This window comes from Phocoena sinus, chromosome 3 (genome assembly GCF_008692025.1).
Source record: "Phocoena sinus isolate mPhoSin1 chromosome 3, mPhoSin1.pri, whole genome shotgun sequence".
In the NCBI taxonomy this organism is placed as follows: domain Eukaryota; kingdom Metazoa; phylum Chordata; class Mammalia; order Artiodactyla; family Phocoenidae; genus Phocoena; species Phocoena sinus.
This window is the reverse complement of record NC_045765.1, coordinates 25,710,678-25,731,722: the sequence shown is the minus strand read 5'-3', so window position 1 is coordinate 25,731,722 and position 21,045 is coordinate 25,710,678. Positions and strand designations below refer to the sequence as shown.

At 35.3% G+C, this 21,045-nt stretch overlaps 1 protein-coding gene across 4 annotated transcripts in view; it reads left to right on the top strand.

Moving 5' to 3' along the window:
• Positions 1 to 21,045, top strand: part of RANBP17 (RAN binding protein 17) — a 318,400-nt gene that overhangs the window by 205,156 nt on the left and 92,199 nt on the right. For all 4 annotated transcript variants that reach the window (XM_032626913.1, XM_032626914.1, XM_032626912.1 and 1 more), the window contains 2 exons: positions 16,130 to 16,203; positions 17,225 to 17,305. In XM_032626913.1, coding sequence (XP_032482804.1) covers positions 16,130 to 16,203; positions 17,225 to 17,305 — 155 coding nt within the window. The remainder of the gene's footprint in view (positions 1 to 16,129; positions 16,204 to 17,224; positions 17,306 to 21,045) is intronic.

The following is a 21,045-nucleotide window of genomic DNA, read 5'->3' as shown; positions in this document are numbered from 1 at the left end:
GAGTAGGAAGTTGGAGAACAAGCCATTTCACTGTGTAGCCTTCTTGAGCCGTCTTCTAAACCCCATCTAAAAAAAAATGGAGTTCATGATACCTGCCCTACCTGCTTTGAATGCACAATCTTAGTGATCTAAGGGAGACAGTACATTGAATGAGCTCTTTCCCAGCCAAAAGGGATAATTCAAGTAACTAAAGATTTAAAATAAAATTTTGTCAATGAGATATAGGAGGGAGAGAAGAGAGCCATAGAGAAAGTTCATGTTTTGTCAGCTATTTTTCTTGGTTGCTAATTAAGAATTTATCATTTTAAATCAGCTACAGTGTGGGGAAAGGTCATGATTTCAATAAACATGAGTAATACTATTAGAAACAGAAGATAAGGAAATATACCTGGGTTCTCTACATGTAAAGATATGTGGTTTATAGAACATTAGTTATTTATGGTGGTAATGATTCCCCTCTAAAAAGTCTATGAAAATGAAATAAAATTATTTCATTGAACTTTTCAAAAAACATATCTTCCACGAATTCCTAATTGTTAATCATCATAATCAAGCTGATTTCAAAAGAAAGGGAGAAAAAGTAGATCTGAATGGATAAGTAGAATGCTAGAGAATATAGAATTTTTATTCATTTGTCTGGTGGACCGTCATCTTGAAGTAAATATGAAATGGATCAAAGTTGTTTGTGCTTTGAAAATTGAAGCAGTGTTCATCATACATAATTGAACAAAGTTGAAATTTTGTAGGTATAAAACAACAAAAAAAGCCACAGCTATAATAGCTATTACAGGAAATGGAGGAAATTAATAATAAAAGACAATATACTACCTCATAAATACATGCTCATCATGTGATTAGAGGGTGAGAGCATTAAGCAAATACCCTGATTAATTTAACAGTTTAACCCTGAAATTAGAGTACAGACAGTTCAAAATTCATTTGTACATAAACCAACCAGAAAAACAAACAGCTTACTTTCATAAAGTAAGGTTTTTCGGCAGTTCTTTTGGATACGTGAAGATACTGTTCTCTTAAAAGACAGATTATTACTTAGCAAGGCATGTTTGTTTGATGTATTTCTTAAAAAAAATAACCAAGTTTCTGTATCTTCTTTTAAGAAAATATATTAAGGAACAGATTGAGGGCATTTTTGCCTTACATCCAGTGATATTGCCTTTTATAACTTGTCCTCAAGTAACTCCTAGGAGCTATGATTTTTAAGACTGAATGATACTAGGAACATAAATTAGGCAGGAAAAGGGTATTTTCGTAGGTCTCTGTATTCACTGAGTAAAGTTTAAATTAACCTTGACTAGAGCATCTTTGAATACCTTTTTGATGCATAAAATAGTTTATCAAAACATATTTTTAAAATAAATTTTGGAGGATTTTTAGAAGTGCAAACAGCAAAAGAGTAGTTTACTAGAAAGGCTTTTATTTTATATCACGTCGACATTTGTGAATCACTATGTTTTTTCAATCACTTATTTGGTAAAAGTCCACAATTTGCCAAAATGGTTAATAGAACACAAATACAGACGTTTCATGTGATGTACCATGTAAATGTAAACCTTTGTAGTTACATGTTTTTGTAGCAAGAGAATTGTTTTAAAAGGCACGTAATTTATTAGCTATCGGTAGCTTCTTTATTGCCTTGCCGCGCTGCAGTAATAAATAAAAAAAAGTGAACTGATTTTACAAATGGCACACAAGGTGCACATTTTGTGGGGGAAAAAAGTCTCTTTTTAAAGAATTGGCATTAAATCCTTTTTTTGTGATGACAAAGAGGCTAAGAGTGCAAACTGTATTTTCTGTTTATCGAAAACAGTCTTTTTTCTCGGGGGCATTTTTTCCTATGATCATCAAGGGATTTCAAAAGCAATAAAGTGTGGAATCATTGTTCGACTTGAACAGTATTAAAACTTAGGTTTTAATTTCAGTGAAGTAATAAGATTTGAACCTGTCTCACATTACAGCACTGTAAGGCATTTAGCAATTGTATTTTAAAAGAGGTTTTTAAGATGCAGCTCACTTGTAAGCTCACTGTCTGTCAGTAATTAATAGTTTTTCTTCAGCATAGGCTGTTGTGATCAAACCAAGAAATATCTGGGTTTTCAGTAACACATTGTGATAATTGTGAGTGTTTATTCCTAATTAGTCTAAATGTCTAATAATTGTCAGCTTGCTTCCCTGGCTGCTTAAAAAGAAAAAAAGAGAGTGACATTTAAAGCTACAGTGTGTCTTTGGGCTTTTAAAAATATGAACGTAGATGTACATGTGTATTTCAATAAGCTTTACACCCAGCAAGATTATATGTCAGTTGACTCATTCATTAACCAAGTATTTTATCCTTCAATATCATTTCCTAGTTTTTAGACATTACATCATCTTTGTACGTAAAAAAAAAATGTTTCCAGATACAGTATTATATGTACAGCTAAACCCAAACTGACAATCTGGATTCTTCAGTACTCATCACTGAAACTTACCTTTACTTCTCAAGAAAGCTTTTAAAATATGAGCATTTCTATTAGATCAATGTGGCAACATACTTGCTGATGAAAGATTGTAGTTACCATTTTGAATTGCTATTGAAAATAATTGCCCTCTACAAAAGGAAACATCTGTATGATAGCACATGGTTAAAGCTGCCATCAATTTTTAACATTTGAGGGTTGAGCTATGACCTTTTATGATGACTGTGAACAGTAACTGCCTCCATTAGCCATAAGTTTTGTTTCTTTATTTTAGTAGATGGCCTAGGCTGTAAATATTAGAGAATCTAAAATAAATCAACATATTATCCTAAGGATACAAAATGTAAGAGCTGTTTGTGGTTGGGAGCCCTTGACAGATAGTTTGGATGAAGCAGATGATTGCCTGCCTAGCGTATCTGGTCTGCATTGCTATGCCTGCAGGCAGTTTAGTGCTGTGGTTGTATATTGATGTCAGGGTTAGTACTGAGTGGCTAGCAGTGACAGATGTCTATAATTACAGGCAGTGCTTCCAGTATTTCTGAAAAGCCAGCCTATGTTGAACAATTATCTTATTTCTGCCTTGCCAAAGAGCGTGTTCCAATTGCTAGTATTAGCAGTGGTGAATATAGCGCTTCATCTGCTGCCTTGGGTCAAATGTGGGAAAAGCACTTGGTTATAAAACATAAATGCAAAATATTTTTTTAACACTGAATTAGTTCAGTTCAGTGTTTTCCTAATTTTTATCTTCCCATAATGTTTCTGTTGAAGGAATCTTGAAATAATAGAAGCACATTTGGCTACTTATTGGGATTTTGTTTTCCCTTAAGCCTGTGTGTCTCCCCAGCGCCAGTATCCCTTGCTTTACTGAATAGATGTGTTTAAGCAAAGTTGGCTTTGAAACGACTTTCTCCAACGTGGATTACATTTTCTGATTGACTCCCATTACAAAATTGGAAATGCATTTCCATGGACAACCTCCCACACCTTTTGACGAGGAAAATTGTAAAAGGATAGACAGTGCTGAAATGTGCGAAATACCTTAGTGCACTGGTGCCTTTACATTAACTGAGAAATTGCAGTTTTCAACTTTTGTTTTAACCCTTTTTTTTAAGCCTTCAGCCACTTATTGTCCTTTCCTATCTCCAAGTGTACATGACCACTTCCTTCCATATTGCCTCTTAGCCCGCTTTAGTGACTCATTAGAAATGCTTTCATGCTTGTTGGTCCCAGTTCTCAACTGTCCTTTTTTTCTGGTTATTTGCATTTCTGAGACATGGGCTGTAATACCACTCTCCCGAGCAGATGCATCTGCCTTACTTACACAATACTCTCCAACCTTAACATTCCTGAAGTTCCTAAAGTTCAGGGCACTGGGTATTAAAACATTATCCATGCTGTAAGTGACAAATTCTGTATTTCCAGGTAATGTAGACTGAGAAATGCCTAGGAAATAGCACTTGAGGTCATGTTTCTTTCCAACCTTAATCTAACCTGTATTGGGTTTCTACTTTGTGCTTCACTCCACTTTGTGGCATTATTTATTACATTTTCTCATTTAGTCTTCTCAGCAATATTCTCTTTAGTAGGTAGGAGTATCTTCATTTTGCAGAATATGAAAAAAGATTTCAGGAAGGTTAAAAACTTGTTTAGTGTCCTGGGTTTTCGACCAAATCATCATACCCTAAACCCAAGTGTGCTTTCCAGTGTATCACATTACCTATGTAGGTATTTAGACATGAGTCCAGACATGATCAGTTTTAAGTGTAATGATTGATAAGACCATCATCACAGCTTCATCCCCGTATTTGCTATTTTACTTCCCGAGGAAAAATCTCATCACTACAACCACAGATAGGACCTCTAGTTCTGGCTATCCAGCAGGCATAAGAGAATCGAGCTACATCCTAGATATCTTCTAAAATCCACCCTACTTTAGGAGAAGCAACTCAACCCATGGTCTAGTGTCAGAGATAAATATTATATTCATATATGAAAGGCAGCCCCTTTCTGTTCTTACTGGGCCTATCACACAAAAACTTTTTTAATAACTTAAAACTCTAATGATGATGTTCTGGAACCCCTTGTCTGTGTGCATTTAATTTAGCAAAGAAAACTCAGAGAATCGGATTTTATTGCACACAGGGATGTAAATCATCTGCTTAACCCAGAGATGAGAACTTATCCTGCAGACAGGAAACAGGAACTTGTGATGACTCTAAAAAGGAAGATGAGGGCTTTGAAATCAGGAACTTAGGTTGTACGGAGCCCTTGGGCTAAAACATCACCTGCTACCACATAGCATTCTGTTTTCCTCCTGTCTCCTTTCCCATCACATTTACTGTTCCGCCTCTGTAAAATAGAAGTTATAGGTAGAAGACAGAAGATTAGGAGTTAGTCTGTCTTTCACTGGGGCTCTCTTCCCTCTAATCACTCTTCTTTAACCATTATTAAAGTTACTCACATGCCAGTTTAGAAGAAATATTTACTTTCCACTATCTAGTCCAGATAAAGCACAAATAAAAGGGACCGTCATCTTGGTGCATGCCTCATAATCTTAATGCCAGACTAATGTTTGACTATCTTACTTAATAATAATAGTGGCCATTTAGTGACCACGTATTCTAATGGCTAACAGCTAATGTTTATTTGGTGCATACTGTGTGCTAAAAACTTTCCAAGTGTTCCTGACACTGTGCTGGCAGTGCTGTATATAATACAGCATTTGATGACAATAATATTGGGTTGGCCAAAAGGTTCCTTTGGTTTTTAAGTAAAAATAAAAGACACATTTTTCATTTTCACCAGGAACTTTATTGAACAACCTATTCATTGTTTTGTTCCACTACCTTCTGCCGTTTTTCAGGCAACTTCGTAATTCCATGTTCCCAAAACCTTTGGTCTTTTTGAGCAAAGAACTGTTCCAGGTGCCTTTTACAGTCTTCCAGGCAATGGAAATGTTTTACATTAAGAGAATTTTGTAAAGACCTAAATAAATGGAAATCTGAAGGTGCAATGTCTGGTGAATGTGGCGGATGAATCGGAACTTCCCAGACAAGCTGTAACAGTTTTTGCCTGGTCATCAAAGAAACATGCGGTCCTATGTTATCCTGATGGAAGATTATGCGTTTTCTGTTCACTAATTCTGGACGCTTTTCGATGAGTGCTGCTTTCAAGTGGTCTAACTGGGAGCAGTACTTGTTGGAATTAACCGTTTGGTTTTCCAGAAGGAGCTCATTAGTAGAGGACTCCATTCCAATCCCACCACCATATACACATCACCTTCTTTGGATGAAGACCAGCCTTTGGTGTGGTTGGTGGTGGTTCATTTCGCTTGCCCCACGATCTCTTCCATTCCACATTATTGTACAGTATCCACTTTTCATTGCCATCACAATTTGTTTTAAAAACGGAACATTTTCATTACGTTTAAGTAGAGAATCACATGAGGAAATATGGTCAGGAAGGTTTTTTTCGCTTAACTTACGTAGAACCCAAACATCAAAGCGATGAACATAACCAGGCTGGTGCAAATGATTTTCAGCGCTTGATTTGGATACTTTGAGTATGTCACCTATCTCCCATGTGCTGATTGTTCTCAGTTAATGTCTTGATTTGATCACTGTCAACTTCAACTGGTCTACCCGACCACGTAGCATTGTCCAGCAAGAAATCTCCAGCACGAAACTTCGCAAGCCACTTTTGACACGTTCGAACAGTCACAGCACCTTCTGCATACACTGCACAAATCTTTTTTTTGCATTCCAGTTGTGTTTTTACCTTTCTTGAAATAATAAAGCATAATATGCTGAAAATGTTGCTTTTTTTCTTCCATCTTCAATATTAAAAGTGGCTACACAAAAATTCACCAATTCTGATGTTTTTGTTTAAATGCACGCTCATATGACAGCTGCCACATACAATCTAACAAACTTGTTTCGAATGAAGTTAAAGACAACTAAGTGCTACTAGAGCCATCTTAGCAGAAAAAAACTGAACAAACTTTTTTGCCAACCCAATAATAATAGCCAGTACTTTATGGAAATTTTACCATGTACCAGGACTGTTGTAAGTGCTTTACATATGTTAACTGCTTTAATCCTCTCAAAGATTCTGTAAATTAGGGCCAACTATCATCCTCATTTTATATTTGAGAAAACTAAGGTGTAAAGGGTAAGCAGTTTGCTCAAAATCACTTAGTAAGTGGTGGAATCCAACTAGTCTTGGGCTTCAGAATCTATCTTTAACCACTTCACTAGACTGCCTTCTATTTTGTGATATTATTCTTTCCATTTTACAGATGAAGAAACTGAGACTCTTAGAGGCTAACTAATTTTACTAGAATTATAGAGTTAATTTATTAAATAAAATATTGATTAAATGTCTGTTATCTGCCAAGCACTGTGCTAGGCTAGCAAGTAGTGGTCTCACTCAGTATCCCATGTGCATTGCACTAGACATGCATTCTGTGTTTCCTCCTAGTTGAAGTTATCTAAAATATATACTCAACTTGCTCATTTCTGTCTCTTATTGAAAGAAGACTGTGCTTCCTGGGCAACTGCATGTTGTCTTTGTTCACCAGTTAGGCTTTTGCATACGTTGTAGCTAATTTTCAACATAAAAGTATTCAGTAGGAAGACTAGGATGGAAGCGGTACTTAGCCTATTGCTGCGTATATTGCCTCCTCAGAGAAGGTTTGAAGTGTTTATTCGTGTTTGAAGATACTAGTGTTTGAAAGACGTCAGTAGGCCATCAGAAGGTGAACTCTGATCCTTTGCATTTAGGGCAAGTTAAAGTTTTCACTAACTAGGCTAGTGTGAGAGACAGAAAGTAAAAGCTACGAAGGACTATAGGATCAACGTTTTTGAGTAAAGTTTGAGAATATAATGAAAATAGCAGATTTGACAGAATAGTAAAAATATGCACAATGTCATTGGCAGCCCTTTTCTCATCCCATGGGCCATTATTCCTTTACTCTTTTTGCCAGGTTGTCCTTCCTAAAGGGACAGAGAGTTGAGTGGCTCATAGGAGGAAGGTACAGCAGTTGTTTTGGATGTAGGAAATGGGAGGTGTTTCAGAGAGGCAGGGTGGAGGCAGAGTGTGTGTGCAAGAGTTAGATTAAGTGGTGGAAGGCTCGATGTGATTTGTTTAACTTTCTGAGTGACTACAGAAATGCGTTTCATTTATTGAACATATACTTTTACCCTTCAGAAGCTGACTTGGCCTACTTATATCATTAGCCCCAGTTGCCACATTTGCATAATTAGAGTGCCTCATGGGAAACAGCAGTATTAAGAGATTCTTCAAAATAGTTCTGTTAGGTGTTATCTATAATTTGTTCTTTTTCAGGGCTACCTTTAGTAACTGGTTTCTTGAATTCTTTCATGGAAGCAAACCCAGTGTAATCCATAGAACCACATCCAGGCTTCGAACAGCACTTCACTCTGCCTATGATCCTAGCCTCCAGAATAAAATCAAAGTCCCATGAATACTTTAAGTGACAACCACAAAGATCCTGAGCCACATTCTTCCTGTATCGGAAGTTGGGAAGGACTTCTGCTCTTCCCTTATCCCCGACACCAGGTGGCAGGTCCCTAAATTCTGTGCTTTTTAGGTTGTACGCCTGAGGAGTGATGTGCCCAGAGTTCCAAAGAAGGCTTGGAAAATAGTTCAGGTGAGTTGAGCTGCCGGTTATTGTGGTGGATCACCAGTCTTTATGCTTGTCTCACCACAGCCTGAGATTCTTATTATTAAAATAGGCGTGATAAGTGTAGGGGTGCATTTTTCTTGATTCCCTTTTTTATGCACCGTGGAATCCTACAGTGTGCATGTTTTATAACGAAATGTTCTATAGTCAGCTTATGTTCGATAGTATTAACGGCGAAGCCTCTGTTCAGTGTGATTGCATAGTATGAAAGCAGCCTAGGTTTCTTGATTATAACGTTTCTGAAGTGGCCAATTCTAACCAGTTATTCATACCTGAAAGCAGAAAGTTGTATTTGGCTACAATGAATAGCATCTGTTATTGAACAGTATCTAGAGCACATGTATCTCTTGTGCCAGAATACGTTTCTGGCAGACACCTTTGAGAGGTGTAAAGGATTAAACAAAATCTTTTACTTCCCAGTTCCCCACCTCTACCATCACTCTCTCACAAACTTCATCCAGCATCAATTCTTTGCTCCAAAATGTAATCATGTCATCTTATAAATTTGCCATTGCAAAGAATTATGAATCAAATGCCTGAAACGCCCCTTCAAACCATGATCTCAAAACCTTCTACCAAAATTAATCACACCTTCTTCCAGTAGTCCTGTGCCATAGCCATGGTTCGCTTCTTATTGTATGAGCTTGGAAAGATAATATATTTACCCAAGACTTTACCATGGCTTTAGCCCCAGAAGACTAGTTTAACAGAAGCTTGGCCCCAGATATGGAGTGAATTGGCAGCCAGCGGGAACAAAGCTGTGTCAGGACAAATGTACACTCCCCGTCTTCTCTAGTTGGCTTTCAGCTGGTTGCACCACAGGAGTCTTTCTATGGACTGTGTATCCTGTGACCAATAACTGGTGCTCTCGACCCAGGTCCCTCTTGGCTAGTGAAGGCCTGTCGGGAGACATTAGGTTCATGCTGGTGGAGATCCTTAGTCAGTGGCTCCCTGAAGGAAAATGGGGCAAACAGCCAGCTTCTGTTGAACAGGTGGTAGTTAGACCTTAGATCTGGTCGGGGCAGGAGGGAAAGAATCTCTCCAAAATTACCAGTATTGCTGGTTTTCACACTGTACCTGTACTCCTCTTTCTAATAAATGATCGTTTAGAAACTAATCCAAAAATATCTCTGGCGGCATCTGGAGCCCTTCCTTAGCAGTCTGGATTTGGGCCCAAGTGAGGAATGGAAACCCCACTGGGGTGCAAGCAAAAGAGGAAGCATGTTCTTAGCCATGCATCAGTGGAGGCCCCTACTGGGAGAGGGGATTATCACAAGGCAGCAGGCAGCCCTGTACCCCAGCCTGCTGAGTTCATGCTTTGTGCCACAGGATGTGGAGCGAAGGAAATGTGAGGCCAAAGTGGTCGCTCCAAGTTTTCTTATACAATAGCTTATTCAAGCAGATTGGGAACGCCTCTTAAGAGATTTGTTAGGTACATGTCCCCTTAGCAAGATGGCCACCACAGATGGTAGGTTCAGATATTCTAATTGAAATAAATACTTAACATTCATATTTATTTTATATCTCCATAGCCAGCTTTTCTTTATCAGATGTCATTCTGTATTCCACTGAATGAGGCAGGCAGATTCCTAACCTTTTACCGCTTGGTTTCCAAAGTAAATTATGGTCTTAAAATTAAATTTTAGCAAAAGATTTTTTTACCTAATTTTGGTCCTGTATTTTGGGATGTTATTTTAAATGATATGGAAAAATTAGTCAGCCAAGATTAATGTGGATCTATTCATTATCACAAAGTTTATGTATTTAATATGCAGCAGTGATGTCTGTACTATTAATTCTCTTGATGTGGTCACAAGTTAATTGTGACGATCATTTTATTTTTTTTTTATTCTGCTTCAGACGTTAATGAGAGAGCTCAATATCTTTAGTTCCAAACTGTTTAGATCCAAGTCATTAAATGCTCTGTTAGTTTCCTCTTACACCTTTCCTTTTCCTCCCTCCCCTCCCTTTCTCTTTAATGGATCTCATGTAGAGAGCACTGCTTTGGCTTCAAGGGCACTTGAAGCCTAAGACAAAAATATGGAAATTGGTTTCTTACTCATAATAAGTGAGTTCACACTCCGTTCCAAAATTCTTTTCCTAAGGAACATTAATGCTTTTATTATATTGAATGCTTTCCAGTGATAGGTCTTGTTTTACTAAATTACATTCAGTTAAAAATCTTGACACCAAGGGGGGAAAGTGGTGGGGGGCGGGTCATGGTGGTGATGGGATGAATTGGGAGATTGGGATTGACCTGTATACACTAATATGTATAAAATGGATAACTGATGAGAACCTGCTGTATAAAAAAATAAATTAAATAAAATTCAAAAAAAATAAAAATAAAAATCTTGATTTTTAAGTCATTTCAATAGATTAAAACAGTGCTTTAAAATTCATAATTGTTGAGTTTTTAAAACTTTTATGGTATCAATTTTGTATTATTGGATGTGAATTTTTTTACACTAAGTTGGTTCAGGAAAGTATATCATCTGATGGCAAAATACTTTGTTGTTGATTTCCACAGCACTGCTAATTTTCTGCACTGAGCCTGCTTATAAAAGCTCTTTGAGAAGTTATAACATCCTAAACATTTATAGAAGGCCTAAGGGTATTAACTTATTGTAATTTTCTGAAGATTCATTATCCAAAATCTTAATTCATTATAACAACTCTTATGAAAACCTATAGAACCAGTGTTTTCTCTTATTTTCTTATTTGCACACAATGAGAGATTCATTGTTCTTTTTGTTTCATGCGGTGCTTTTGAGTACATTTCATAGAGAGCTGTTATTGAATTTCTGTGACTGTCATTATATATCCATACAACCTTTAGGAACTAATATTCTGGGTTTCCCAGTTCTGTAATCTACTTCAAATTTAAGGATTGACATAATTAGTTTCTTCAAAGTTATAACCAGAATGTTAGAGACAACACTGCGGATACCCAAGACCAAGGATTAGGATTGGAAAAAGAAAGCAATTTAAAAAATTATCACAGCACATGCTTTTATTCTTTATTAAATTAAATTTACAGCTCAAAACCTTATTGCTGTTTGTATGTGTATTCCCTTGTCTGGTTTTCTTATCTTGTCTGGCTTCTTTTTTTCAAAACCAGATATAAGATCATTTCAACTACCTGCATATGCTCAGACATTATTTGTCACTTGATTAGTTTAGAAGTTGAAGAACATAAGTGGGTCACTGAAGTGTTATATACATATCCAAATACTCTTTTCTGAAGTTTAAAAGAAGCTGCACAGTAGAACGACTAGAGATAAGAAAACATATTAAGACAGTTTTTTAGGAGCATGCCTTCTTATGTCTGTACTGATGATAATTTCTTACATTTCTAATGACTTCCTGTATTTCAAGAGCCAGAGAGATGGATGACTGGCTAAAATGGGTACTTTTTTCTGCCTTCTAAGACAATAACTATTTAGAAGTAGAAAGAATTTGGTTTTGTATCATGAAATTTTGAAGCAATATGCCTTTAACAAATGCCATTTCTGACCATGATTAGCAAGATTTCAAAGTTAATACAAAGTTAGGGTTTTGTTTGTTTTAACCTTTTTTCTGTGTGAAAGTCTTCAAGGTAAGCCCTTTCTCACCCTTCTGTTATTTTTTATGTAATGAGCTTTCTCTTGGAAAGGTAGTAGCTGACAATACTAGCACCTACTATTAGAAAGGGTCCATGAAAGGGGGTAGGAAGGGAAACAGCATTTGTTGAGTAGCTGCTAAATGTCAGGTTCTGTGTTAGGTATCATCATTTAATGTTCCCAAAAGCCCATAAAAGTATCATCATTTAATGTTCCCAAAATAATAAATTTTTATTATTATTCCTGTTTTTCAGATAGGAAACCAAGATTCAGAGACTTTAAGTAACAACTAGTTAGTGGCAGAATTCAAATCCAGTTATCTTTGGGACCAAAACCTGTGCTTTTTGTATGTTGCTAAGTTTATCGAGATAGCTTCTGAGTACTTCTGGAGATGTAAAGAGAAATAGACATTTCCCTGCCCTCAGGCAGCACGTGCTTGAAGTAATGGAGGAAACACATATAAACATAGAAAATTAGTACTACAACAAGATAATATTCTATTACATGAGAAGTGCCACTAATAGGCCAGCAACAATGGATGCTCTGAGTATCCAAAGGAGGAGAGAGAGCTCCTCTTACTGAATCTACAGGGAGGGCTTCTTCCAGAAATATTTAAGCATTGAAACTACATATTTTTATATATAAAACAGATAAACAACAAGGACCTACTGTACAGCACAGGGAACTATATTCAATATCTTGTAATAACCTATAATGGAAAAGAATCTGAAAAAGAATAGATATATAGCTAGATAGATAGATATGTATAACTGAATCACTGCTGTATACCTGAAACTAACACAACATTGTAAATCAACTGTACTTCAATTAAAAAATAATAATAATTTTAAAGAACTGTATCTTTTTAAATAACAAAACTTTACCAGTGGTCACCTGAGTGAGTAGAATATATTATCTTTACAGGAAAAAAAATTCTTTGTAAAAAAAACACACATCTTACTGGTTGTTTTCCTTTTGTTACAAAATTATGAATGAAATGGAATCAGCCAAAATACACATTTTAACGTTACATTCTTGTTATTCATTTAACAAACGTTTATTGAGTATTAGGCATGGGAGATAAAAGACAGAGCATCATCTCCACCCTCAGGGAGTTTGTAGTCTAACAGAGAAGGGCAGGCATATTAAAAAAAAAAGAAAAGAAGAAGAAGAAAGGGAGGAAGGCACAGGCTGACAGGCAAAAACTAGGTTATGTGAAACACATAACCAAAAACATAACGATTTATTCAACTTCATTGTATCCTTCAGAGAAGGATAACACAAATGGGCTTATTAGTCTCTTATTTCTTAGATTTTTGCTTATTTTTCACTATGATCAAATGATCTTAATTGATTATGAAATAAAAGATTAGAAATCTATGAATTGCAAGTGAACTTTTTTCCTTTTCTTGCATTCCTACGCCAACTCCTATATCTTTCCCTAAATGTATGTATTGTGATGTAGTTTCTTGCTGTCATAAAAATTATTTTTGGTGAAGTGATAGAATTTTTAGAAAATGTTGAAAACCCCTGAATATTGTGTAAGAATTTTTTCTGTAGAAAACTTTCATTGACTTGTGCTTTATGATAAATAATCTTATAGATGTTTCCTCACTGGACAGATTAGTCCTCACCCCCAAATTATGTGTATCTATGGTATAACTACATTTCAAATGTTCGAAGACATTTTCATATTATCTGCATGCTCTCTGAATGATAAGGTGCCTTGGAAAACGTGAGATGGTCTTTTAAAAGAAATGCAGTAATCATACCTTGATTTTAAATGACCCTGTCACACGTGAAAACAAATCAGATTGTTGCTCTTAATGAGCTTTTCAATTTACTATTCAGTAGATCAGATAAGTGGATTTAAGAGGTAATGATCCTGTTTAGTACTCAAGCTTGGCTGTCAGATCCTAGTAGTGGAGAGAAATCCCTAGGGACAAAAGCGTTGACACAGTTCTAGATGGGATAATGGGAATCAAAGCTAATGGATGATAAAAGGAATGGTGCAAGTTACAAGGATAATTGTGGATTAAAGCACTGCCATGTGTCAATGTTGACTGTTTTTTCCAGTATCGTATTAGGTCAAACCTGATGCTTTGAGAAGCTGTTTTGACAGCAGAGCACAACAGACCTGCCTGCTTAGATTCCTTCTTTCTTGAATGCCAGAGACACAACAGAAAACTTCCTTGCAGGGACTATCAATTTAAAAAATATTTTTAATATGTTTAAATGTCTTAATGTTTAAAATCACATTTTTGTTACATGTCTATTATTCAGTGTGGCACGGGCAAAATCAAAGTTAGATTAATTTGATCTTTGCCATAAAAAATAGCATTTGAAAAGTCTTGAAAGTGTAAAATTTTATTTTACAAAAATACAGTGTAGGAGGGGAGATGGACACCCAAACAATTACAATGTGAAAAGCACCATGCTAGAGGAATGGACCAGACGCTATAGGAACGTAAAGGAGAGCACAACTTACCCTACCTGGAAATGGAAGGAAGCTTCAGAGATGACTTTTGAATGAGAATCAGGGGAAGAGGAGGAAGAAGGCTGATTCAGGAAAAATGAACAGCACATGAACTCATAGAGATCTGTTAATTGCATGAGAAGCCTCAGTATTTCATGAGTATTTCATTGTGGCTTCAGGTTGAGGGAAATGATAGATGAGGAGGTAGGTTGGGGCCAAGTTGTGCCATAGTCATATCAATATCAGATTTTCAAAGGGGCCCGTCTTACTCCCATTCATGAGAGAGCTTTTGGATCATGTTGAGGTAAGGGAAACTTCCCTTTTTACAACCATTCTTCCTTTGAGCCGTCTATGGGCTTAAAGGTTTCTGATGATTGAGGATTTGGTGTTAACTAACTTCCCTAGGTTCTTTCTCCCTAGCTCCCTCTTCTCAGCAGACATCTTACAAAAACAGTGATAGCTTTGATCTTACAAGAGATGAAGGCCTACTCTCATGAGCCAAGTCACAGATACTGGAATTGAAATGCTTTTCTATTAGGGCTCAGAAGTTAGCAGGAGAAGCAACAGGAATTTGAATCTCAATCTTCCTTTCTCTCTCCCCCAGCTCCTCCCCTCTCCCCTTCTGCCCCTTCTTTCGCCTGCCCCTTCCTTTCCCTCTCTTTCTCCCTCTCTCTGATTCACTCTACTGGCCTGAGGAGCTCCTGGTCGTAGGACTTAAGTCAAAAGCCTGGAACACAAGCTTCTGGTTGAATAGTGTTTAAAATCCAAACATGAGATCTCTGCAATGAACAGCTTTCCTCCCCTGTATCACCATGTAACTCTGGATGATTTGTGGTGTCCTGTGATTTTTATCTCACCTTCACAACCTATGACATTATATCAAGGTAGTGTTTACATATGAAAAACAAAAGGCAGAGGGAGTGAAAGCTAAGTTGCCATACCATAGGAAATAGATCAGGAGAGAGTAAGAGAACACAATCACAAGGAATCAAATCAGAGAAGAGAAATCCCATACAGCTGGTGTCTGGCAGAGATAACCTGGAATCATACCAGAGCATCAGGGAGTATGAAGGTGTCAACCCACCTCTCAGCTTTGCCAGGCTATTAGAGGGAATATTCAATTGGCTGCCAGTGGCATTTTCCCACTTGTAGTGGGATATGTGTTTATAAGCTCAATGCGGCTTAGGTTGGAACTGAAATGTTACACCCCAAACTCTGCAACCATCACTCCCTAATGGGAAGCTTAGTGGATTCCCAGACCCTGATGTATTCAGCAGAGAATCCCTGAGCCTGGGATTTCAGTTTCAGCATGGAAAGTAAGACCTCTCTGTATATTGGGGGGAGCTTATTGAGATACTTGAGGAGAATTTCTATAAATTATTTAACTTCCTCTTATTTTTGAAAACCTTACTTTTATAGCTGCCTAACATGATCCTGAATTATTTGATGGCTTGCTAAAATCTGGAAGAGATGGAAATTTTTTAAATGTTGGAATCTTTTATTGAGGCACTCCACTTTCCAGCCCTTTACGTACATATACCTGCCTTTGAGAAAGGGGTGCTTTATTACCACTTTGAGAAAAAAACAAAAGTTATGGAGTATGCTGGGAATAAAATGAGTATGTAAATGTGGGTTTATGTGGGTATGTATATATTTCAAAATAAGGGAGGTGCTTCCTGGAAGAGAAAGAGGAGGGTAAATTTTTCAATTATAAAAATTTTTTTAAATTCTTAATTTGTTCTCCCCATTCGTTCCCTACATCACTGTGGATGCAACAATGCATTAAATCTTTATATTTGTTCAATTTGAATAGTCTTTTGAAAATATATGTTAATGATAAAGTTTTTAACAATTAAATGTTTTCATGCAGGTATATGCCCGTATGTCAGAAGTCTTAGGAATAACAGATGACAACCATGTTCTAGAAACATTCATGACGAAAATGTGAGTTCCTGCTTTGGTTCTTTGATTTTTCTGTTGTTGTGTTGCTTTGACCTTTTTACTGTGCTTAAATTTCTCCAGAAATATTAATTTTTAATAAGAGACTTTTTAAATTATGCTTTGATTCTTAGAACGGTAGCATTGTTCTTATCTGAAACTTAATTTCACGTATTTAAAATTCACCATCCAAAATACGTTATTTTTCAAGGTATCCGTACTACTGCAGTATGCAGTATCAAAACGTGGTTTTGAAAAGTTTACAGACTTTGACTCTTCAGTTCAATTGGACTGCCTTTTTTAATTAAAAAGAAAATACTCAATTTTAAAGGCCAACTCAAGAGATTATTGCAAATTGGAATCATTGAGAGAGATTTGGTTGCCTTCAGACAGGGCATTCATTGATTCCAGTAGAAACCTATGGCTATCAGAGACATATTCATGGAAACTGTCCTTAAATTATCCTTACAATATTAGCAAAATTAACTAGTTTCTGGTCATAGACATAACTTTGTACACTTAGCCTAAACTTCTATGCCTCCACTTGACATCTTTCTTCATCTGTGTAACAGATAGGTAGCACTGCCTTACTTGCAGAGAACAAAGCTAGATAAACAATCATGATCATAGGAAGTGAGTTTTGGAACCACAAGTTTGATGGTTCACTTCTTGGCAGTAAGTGTGAGTCTCTATTTGACTTCCTTTGTAACTCCTGTTGTCACTCCCTACTATGTTTATTTTGGATACAAACTTAATGTTTCTTCTGTGAAATATTTAGGCAACTTTTTAATTTACAAAACTAAATTTATAGAATAATACACCATTTGGAGAGCAGTGTTCATTGCTTGTATATAATTTTGAATATGCTATGAAAAGAATAGAAAATGTTCCATTGATATTTAAACCCACTTTATGAGATATTTGTGATTTAGGTCATTTAACTGACATGAGTGTATGTGTATTTCCATGTTCTCCCTACACAAACAAATACCTTCATTATAATTAAAAACTTTTTTTTCATATTTAGTGTTACAAACCTTAAATACTGGGGAAGATGTGAGCCTGTCATTTCAAGGACTCTTCAGTTCCTAAATGACCTTTCTGTTGGATATCCTTTTTACTATATCTGATAATGTACATAAACAACCTAACAAGTGCATTCTGTTGGCCAGGTATTTTCCTTATTTATAATTTTTCAAGTGTTTTTTTATTTTTTTAATAAAAAGCCTTTCATTTAGCCTTATCTGTAAATGCATAATTTTGAAAGATTTATATTAGCTATATAATGTGAAAATTTTATTCAGAGTCACAATTGAATTTATATGGATATATAGATTTCTAACTAGTTAAAGTTAATGTTTATACCCATCCAGGCTTATAAATGGATATATAAGAAAGTATGCAAACCACATGTTTTAATCCGTAATTTTTCATAATTGTCAGGACGTTCTTGTTTTTAAAAAACATGTAACTAATTTTAAGAAAGTCAAAATGTTCCAAAAATATTATTTTATAAAAACTGAATTCCTAAGAATCAGTATTTCTTCAGTGTTCGTCAGTTGAAACAAATATTATTTTCACTAGTTAAGAGGCACAAAGGAGTAATAGAAAGGGAATTACAAGGTTTTTGACCTCTTCTTTGATTATTTCCTCTACCAAATCAACATCTTATTTGCTCTAAAATAAGATTTCCCATTACACATTAAATGTTTAGATTTCTCTTTAGCAGATTTTTAAAATCTAAAACCAGAATCATCCTTTCTTATTAGATTATAGTTGATACTATTATAATGTTTCTACCAATGCGAGAGAAGTATGTCGATTGTCTTTTATATGTTAGCTATCAAATATGTAGGAGTTGTGAAAAATAAGTGTTGGTTTAGTTAACCACTAAGATTAGCTGATATTTTAGCATGAGGACAGCATTCTGAAAATGGGTGGCATTGGATGGAAATCTTTAATGTAGGTTCACTCCAGGAATATGTTTATATTAGTTAAGTTTAAAATTGTGTTCCTTGGCAAACCATAAAAGATTTCCAAAGTATTAGACACCCACTTTTGTGCTGGAATTTAATATGCAACTTTTTATTGGAAAATAATCGTCCTTGTCTGGCAAAATCCACCATGCAATATTTCTGTTAGTAGGTATAATGCAATAAAGACAGGGAGGGCTATTTATCACTACAAATTTTGAGGATTTCAGGATTCTTTTTATTATTTTAATATATTTCTTTGATATTAAATCAGAAAAATGATAAATTACACCTGTCCAGGCTGTTTTTCCTTTTTACTGGAAAGTGATGTACAACCCAATTCCAGTGGTCATTTTGGCTTTTTAAGATATGTATTTTTTCTTATTAAAAAAAAAACTCAACCTGTATTTTTTTTTAATAATAATGCTGAAATACTCTTTATTTCTAACATATGAAGTGGTTTATAAGTACTTCCTAGTATTGCAAACTCTGGCCTTTTCACAATGTATTACTTTGAGAACATATTATCTGGAAAGAAGCCTATATTATTTTATAGCACATATCTATGTTTAGATTTCCCCTATTTTTTAGGTTGAAATTGAAATCTAATATAAAATTAATTTGATTTGTATTGTTTTTGTATGATTTACATAATGCCTAATTTATTTGTATCTGCTATTAAAGATCCTTTCCTATCACTTATACCTTTTATATATTCTTTAATCCTGAGATTATAACCATTTATCTTACAAGTCACTTACTGCTTTTGAGCACTCCTTTTTTGAAGTTAATAAAAGAATCGTATTTTCAGAAAGCTTATTAGATAAAAGTTTAAAAGCTAGCGTTTTAAACCAAGGGATAGGCATAATTTCAACTTGGGTACATTGATTTATATTTTTAAACAATTATTTCAGGTTTGCATATTTAGAAATATATATTAACTCAATTTGATTTCACTGCTCAGTTATTTGAATTATAAATCATTATGTCCCTTCTAGCTGATCAGTCATGAAATATCTTTGAATTCATTTACATAATGGAATATGTGAGTGGTGTATCTATTTCAGTGCAGTTGCTGGTTACTGAATGCATGTTTTGTTGTTTCTAATCGATTTCTTTATTGTAATGCGTTTTTAAATCCTGATTTTAAAGCAATACATTATTTCTGTGTTAAAAATAAGGTGACACTCTTCAGCAATAGAAACAGTTATACAAGATAAAAATCATCACCATTTGGCCTCTATAAATGGAAGTATGTTTATATAGTAATATTCAAAATATTTATATTTAAAATACTAGTAACAAATAAATGAAAAGCATGTTATCTTACTATAAAATTTTTAAATGTTCCTTATTACTTTTATAATGCATGTCTTCAGATACTTATTTTTTTGTTATTTCTACTTTTATCTTCTTCAGAGTGAATCTTACTCATTATTTATGGTCCTCCCAGCCCTTCTCTGAACTTCGGTGGTCTTGTATCTGACTGGTTGTTTGGAAATTGAAATCACAAAAGATCCTCATTTTTAAGAAGCGCTAAAAAGCCTTGTGTTTACTTGCCTAAGGCAGAGTAACCTGGAATGGTAACCTGGCCCTGATGGTTACTGTCTCAAACCTTAGTGATAATCAGAGTCACTGGAGTTCTTGTTAAAATACAAATTCCTGGACCCCACCCCCACCCCCAGAGTTTCTGTTTTAGGAGGGGTCAGACTGAGACCTGAGAATTTGCATTTTCATCAACTCCAGGTGATGCTGGTGGCTCAAGTACCATACTTTGAGGACTTCTGCCTTAAGTTAATCAGAAAATAGAACTGAATGTCCTAAACAGAAAAGTCGGGTATTTCTCCTACAAGCTCTTCTCTAAGGGAATTTGTCTTCACTTGGAAAAGGCGGACTTGATGTTTTTAGAAATAGTCTAGTTTTCCAAAGAATAATGTGTGTGAGGAGGATACCATTATGTTAAGTCCCCAGGTTTTAACTGGAAAGCCCTTGTTGCATTCACCCCAAGGTTTCTGTTGGTAAATTTGAAGCTTTCTAAATTGGTAAGATTATTGTAATTTTAAAATCTAGTGGCCTTTTTGAGAGAAAGTTTGTTTTCCCGATAGATTCATTACATGTGGCATATATGATACATTTAGCAAGCATATCTAGTAACTTTTTAATGTACTTTTTAAATTTCCAAGACTAAATTTCAAGAATTCCAGATTCTAAATAGCTTTCTCTAACAGGCACAGAGTTGAAATGACTCTGTCCTGGGGCAGCCCTCCACAGTTAGGTTTAATACCTGGGGATCTTTTTCTTGCTTTGAAATGATTTCCAGTCATAAATTCTAGTTTCTATCTAATTGGGAAAGGAGTAAGATTGTTTAAGTGATTAGGACAAGGAAGCTGCCAGGAAAACTGGAGCAAGAATAAGGGTCATACAGAGCTATCAAATAAACTTACTTATTTTACATGCTGAGAAAGAGGGAGGGAAGTGTCACATTTCATCCAAAATTCTGTTTGTTTATTAATCATTACTTCAAATTTTTCTTCCTTTGAAAAATAATTGATCAATATTTCTACTGCAATTCATTGTTTACTAAAATTTATAGCATTTACATGTCTCTGGGTTTCAGATAGATAATAATGAGAAAGGAAATTTCATTTTCTGTTAGGCCCTCTGTTGGTAGCTGCCCTTATTACATCATCCTCAAAGGTTTGAGAAAACCCACAATATCTTTAGCTTTTAAAAAACAGACCCCATTAAAGGGTTCTACATAAATTCATGAATTTATCCAAACTCACTTTACCCTATTGATAATGTTAACTTAAACAATTCTTAGAATTAATAACTTCATCATGTTATTGCAAGACCACATACATAATTCACGGGT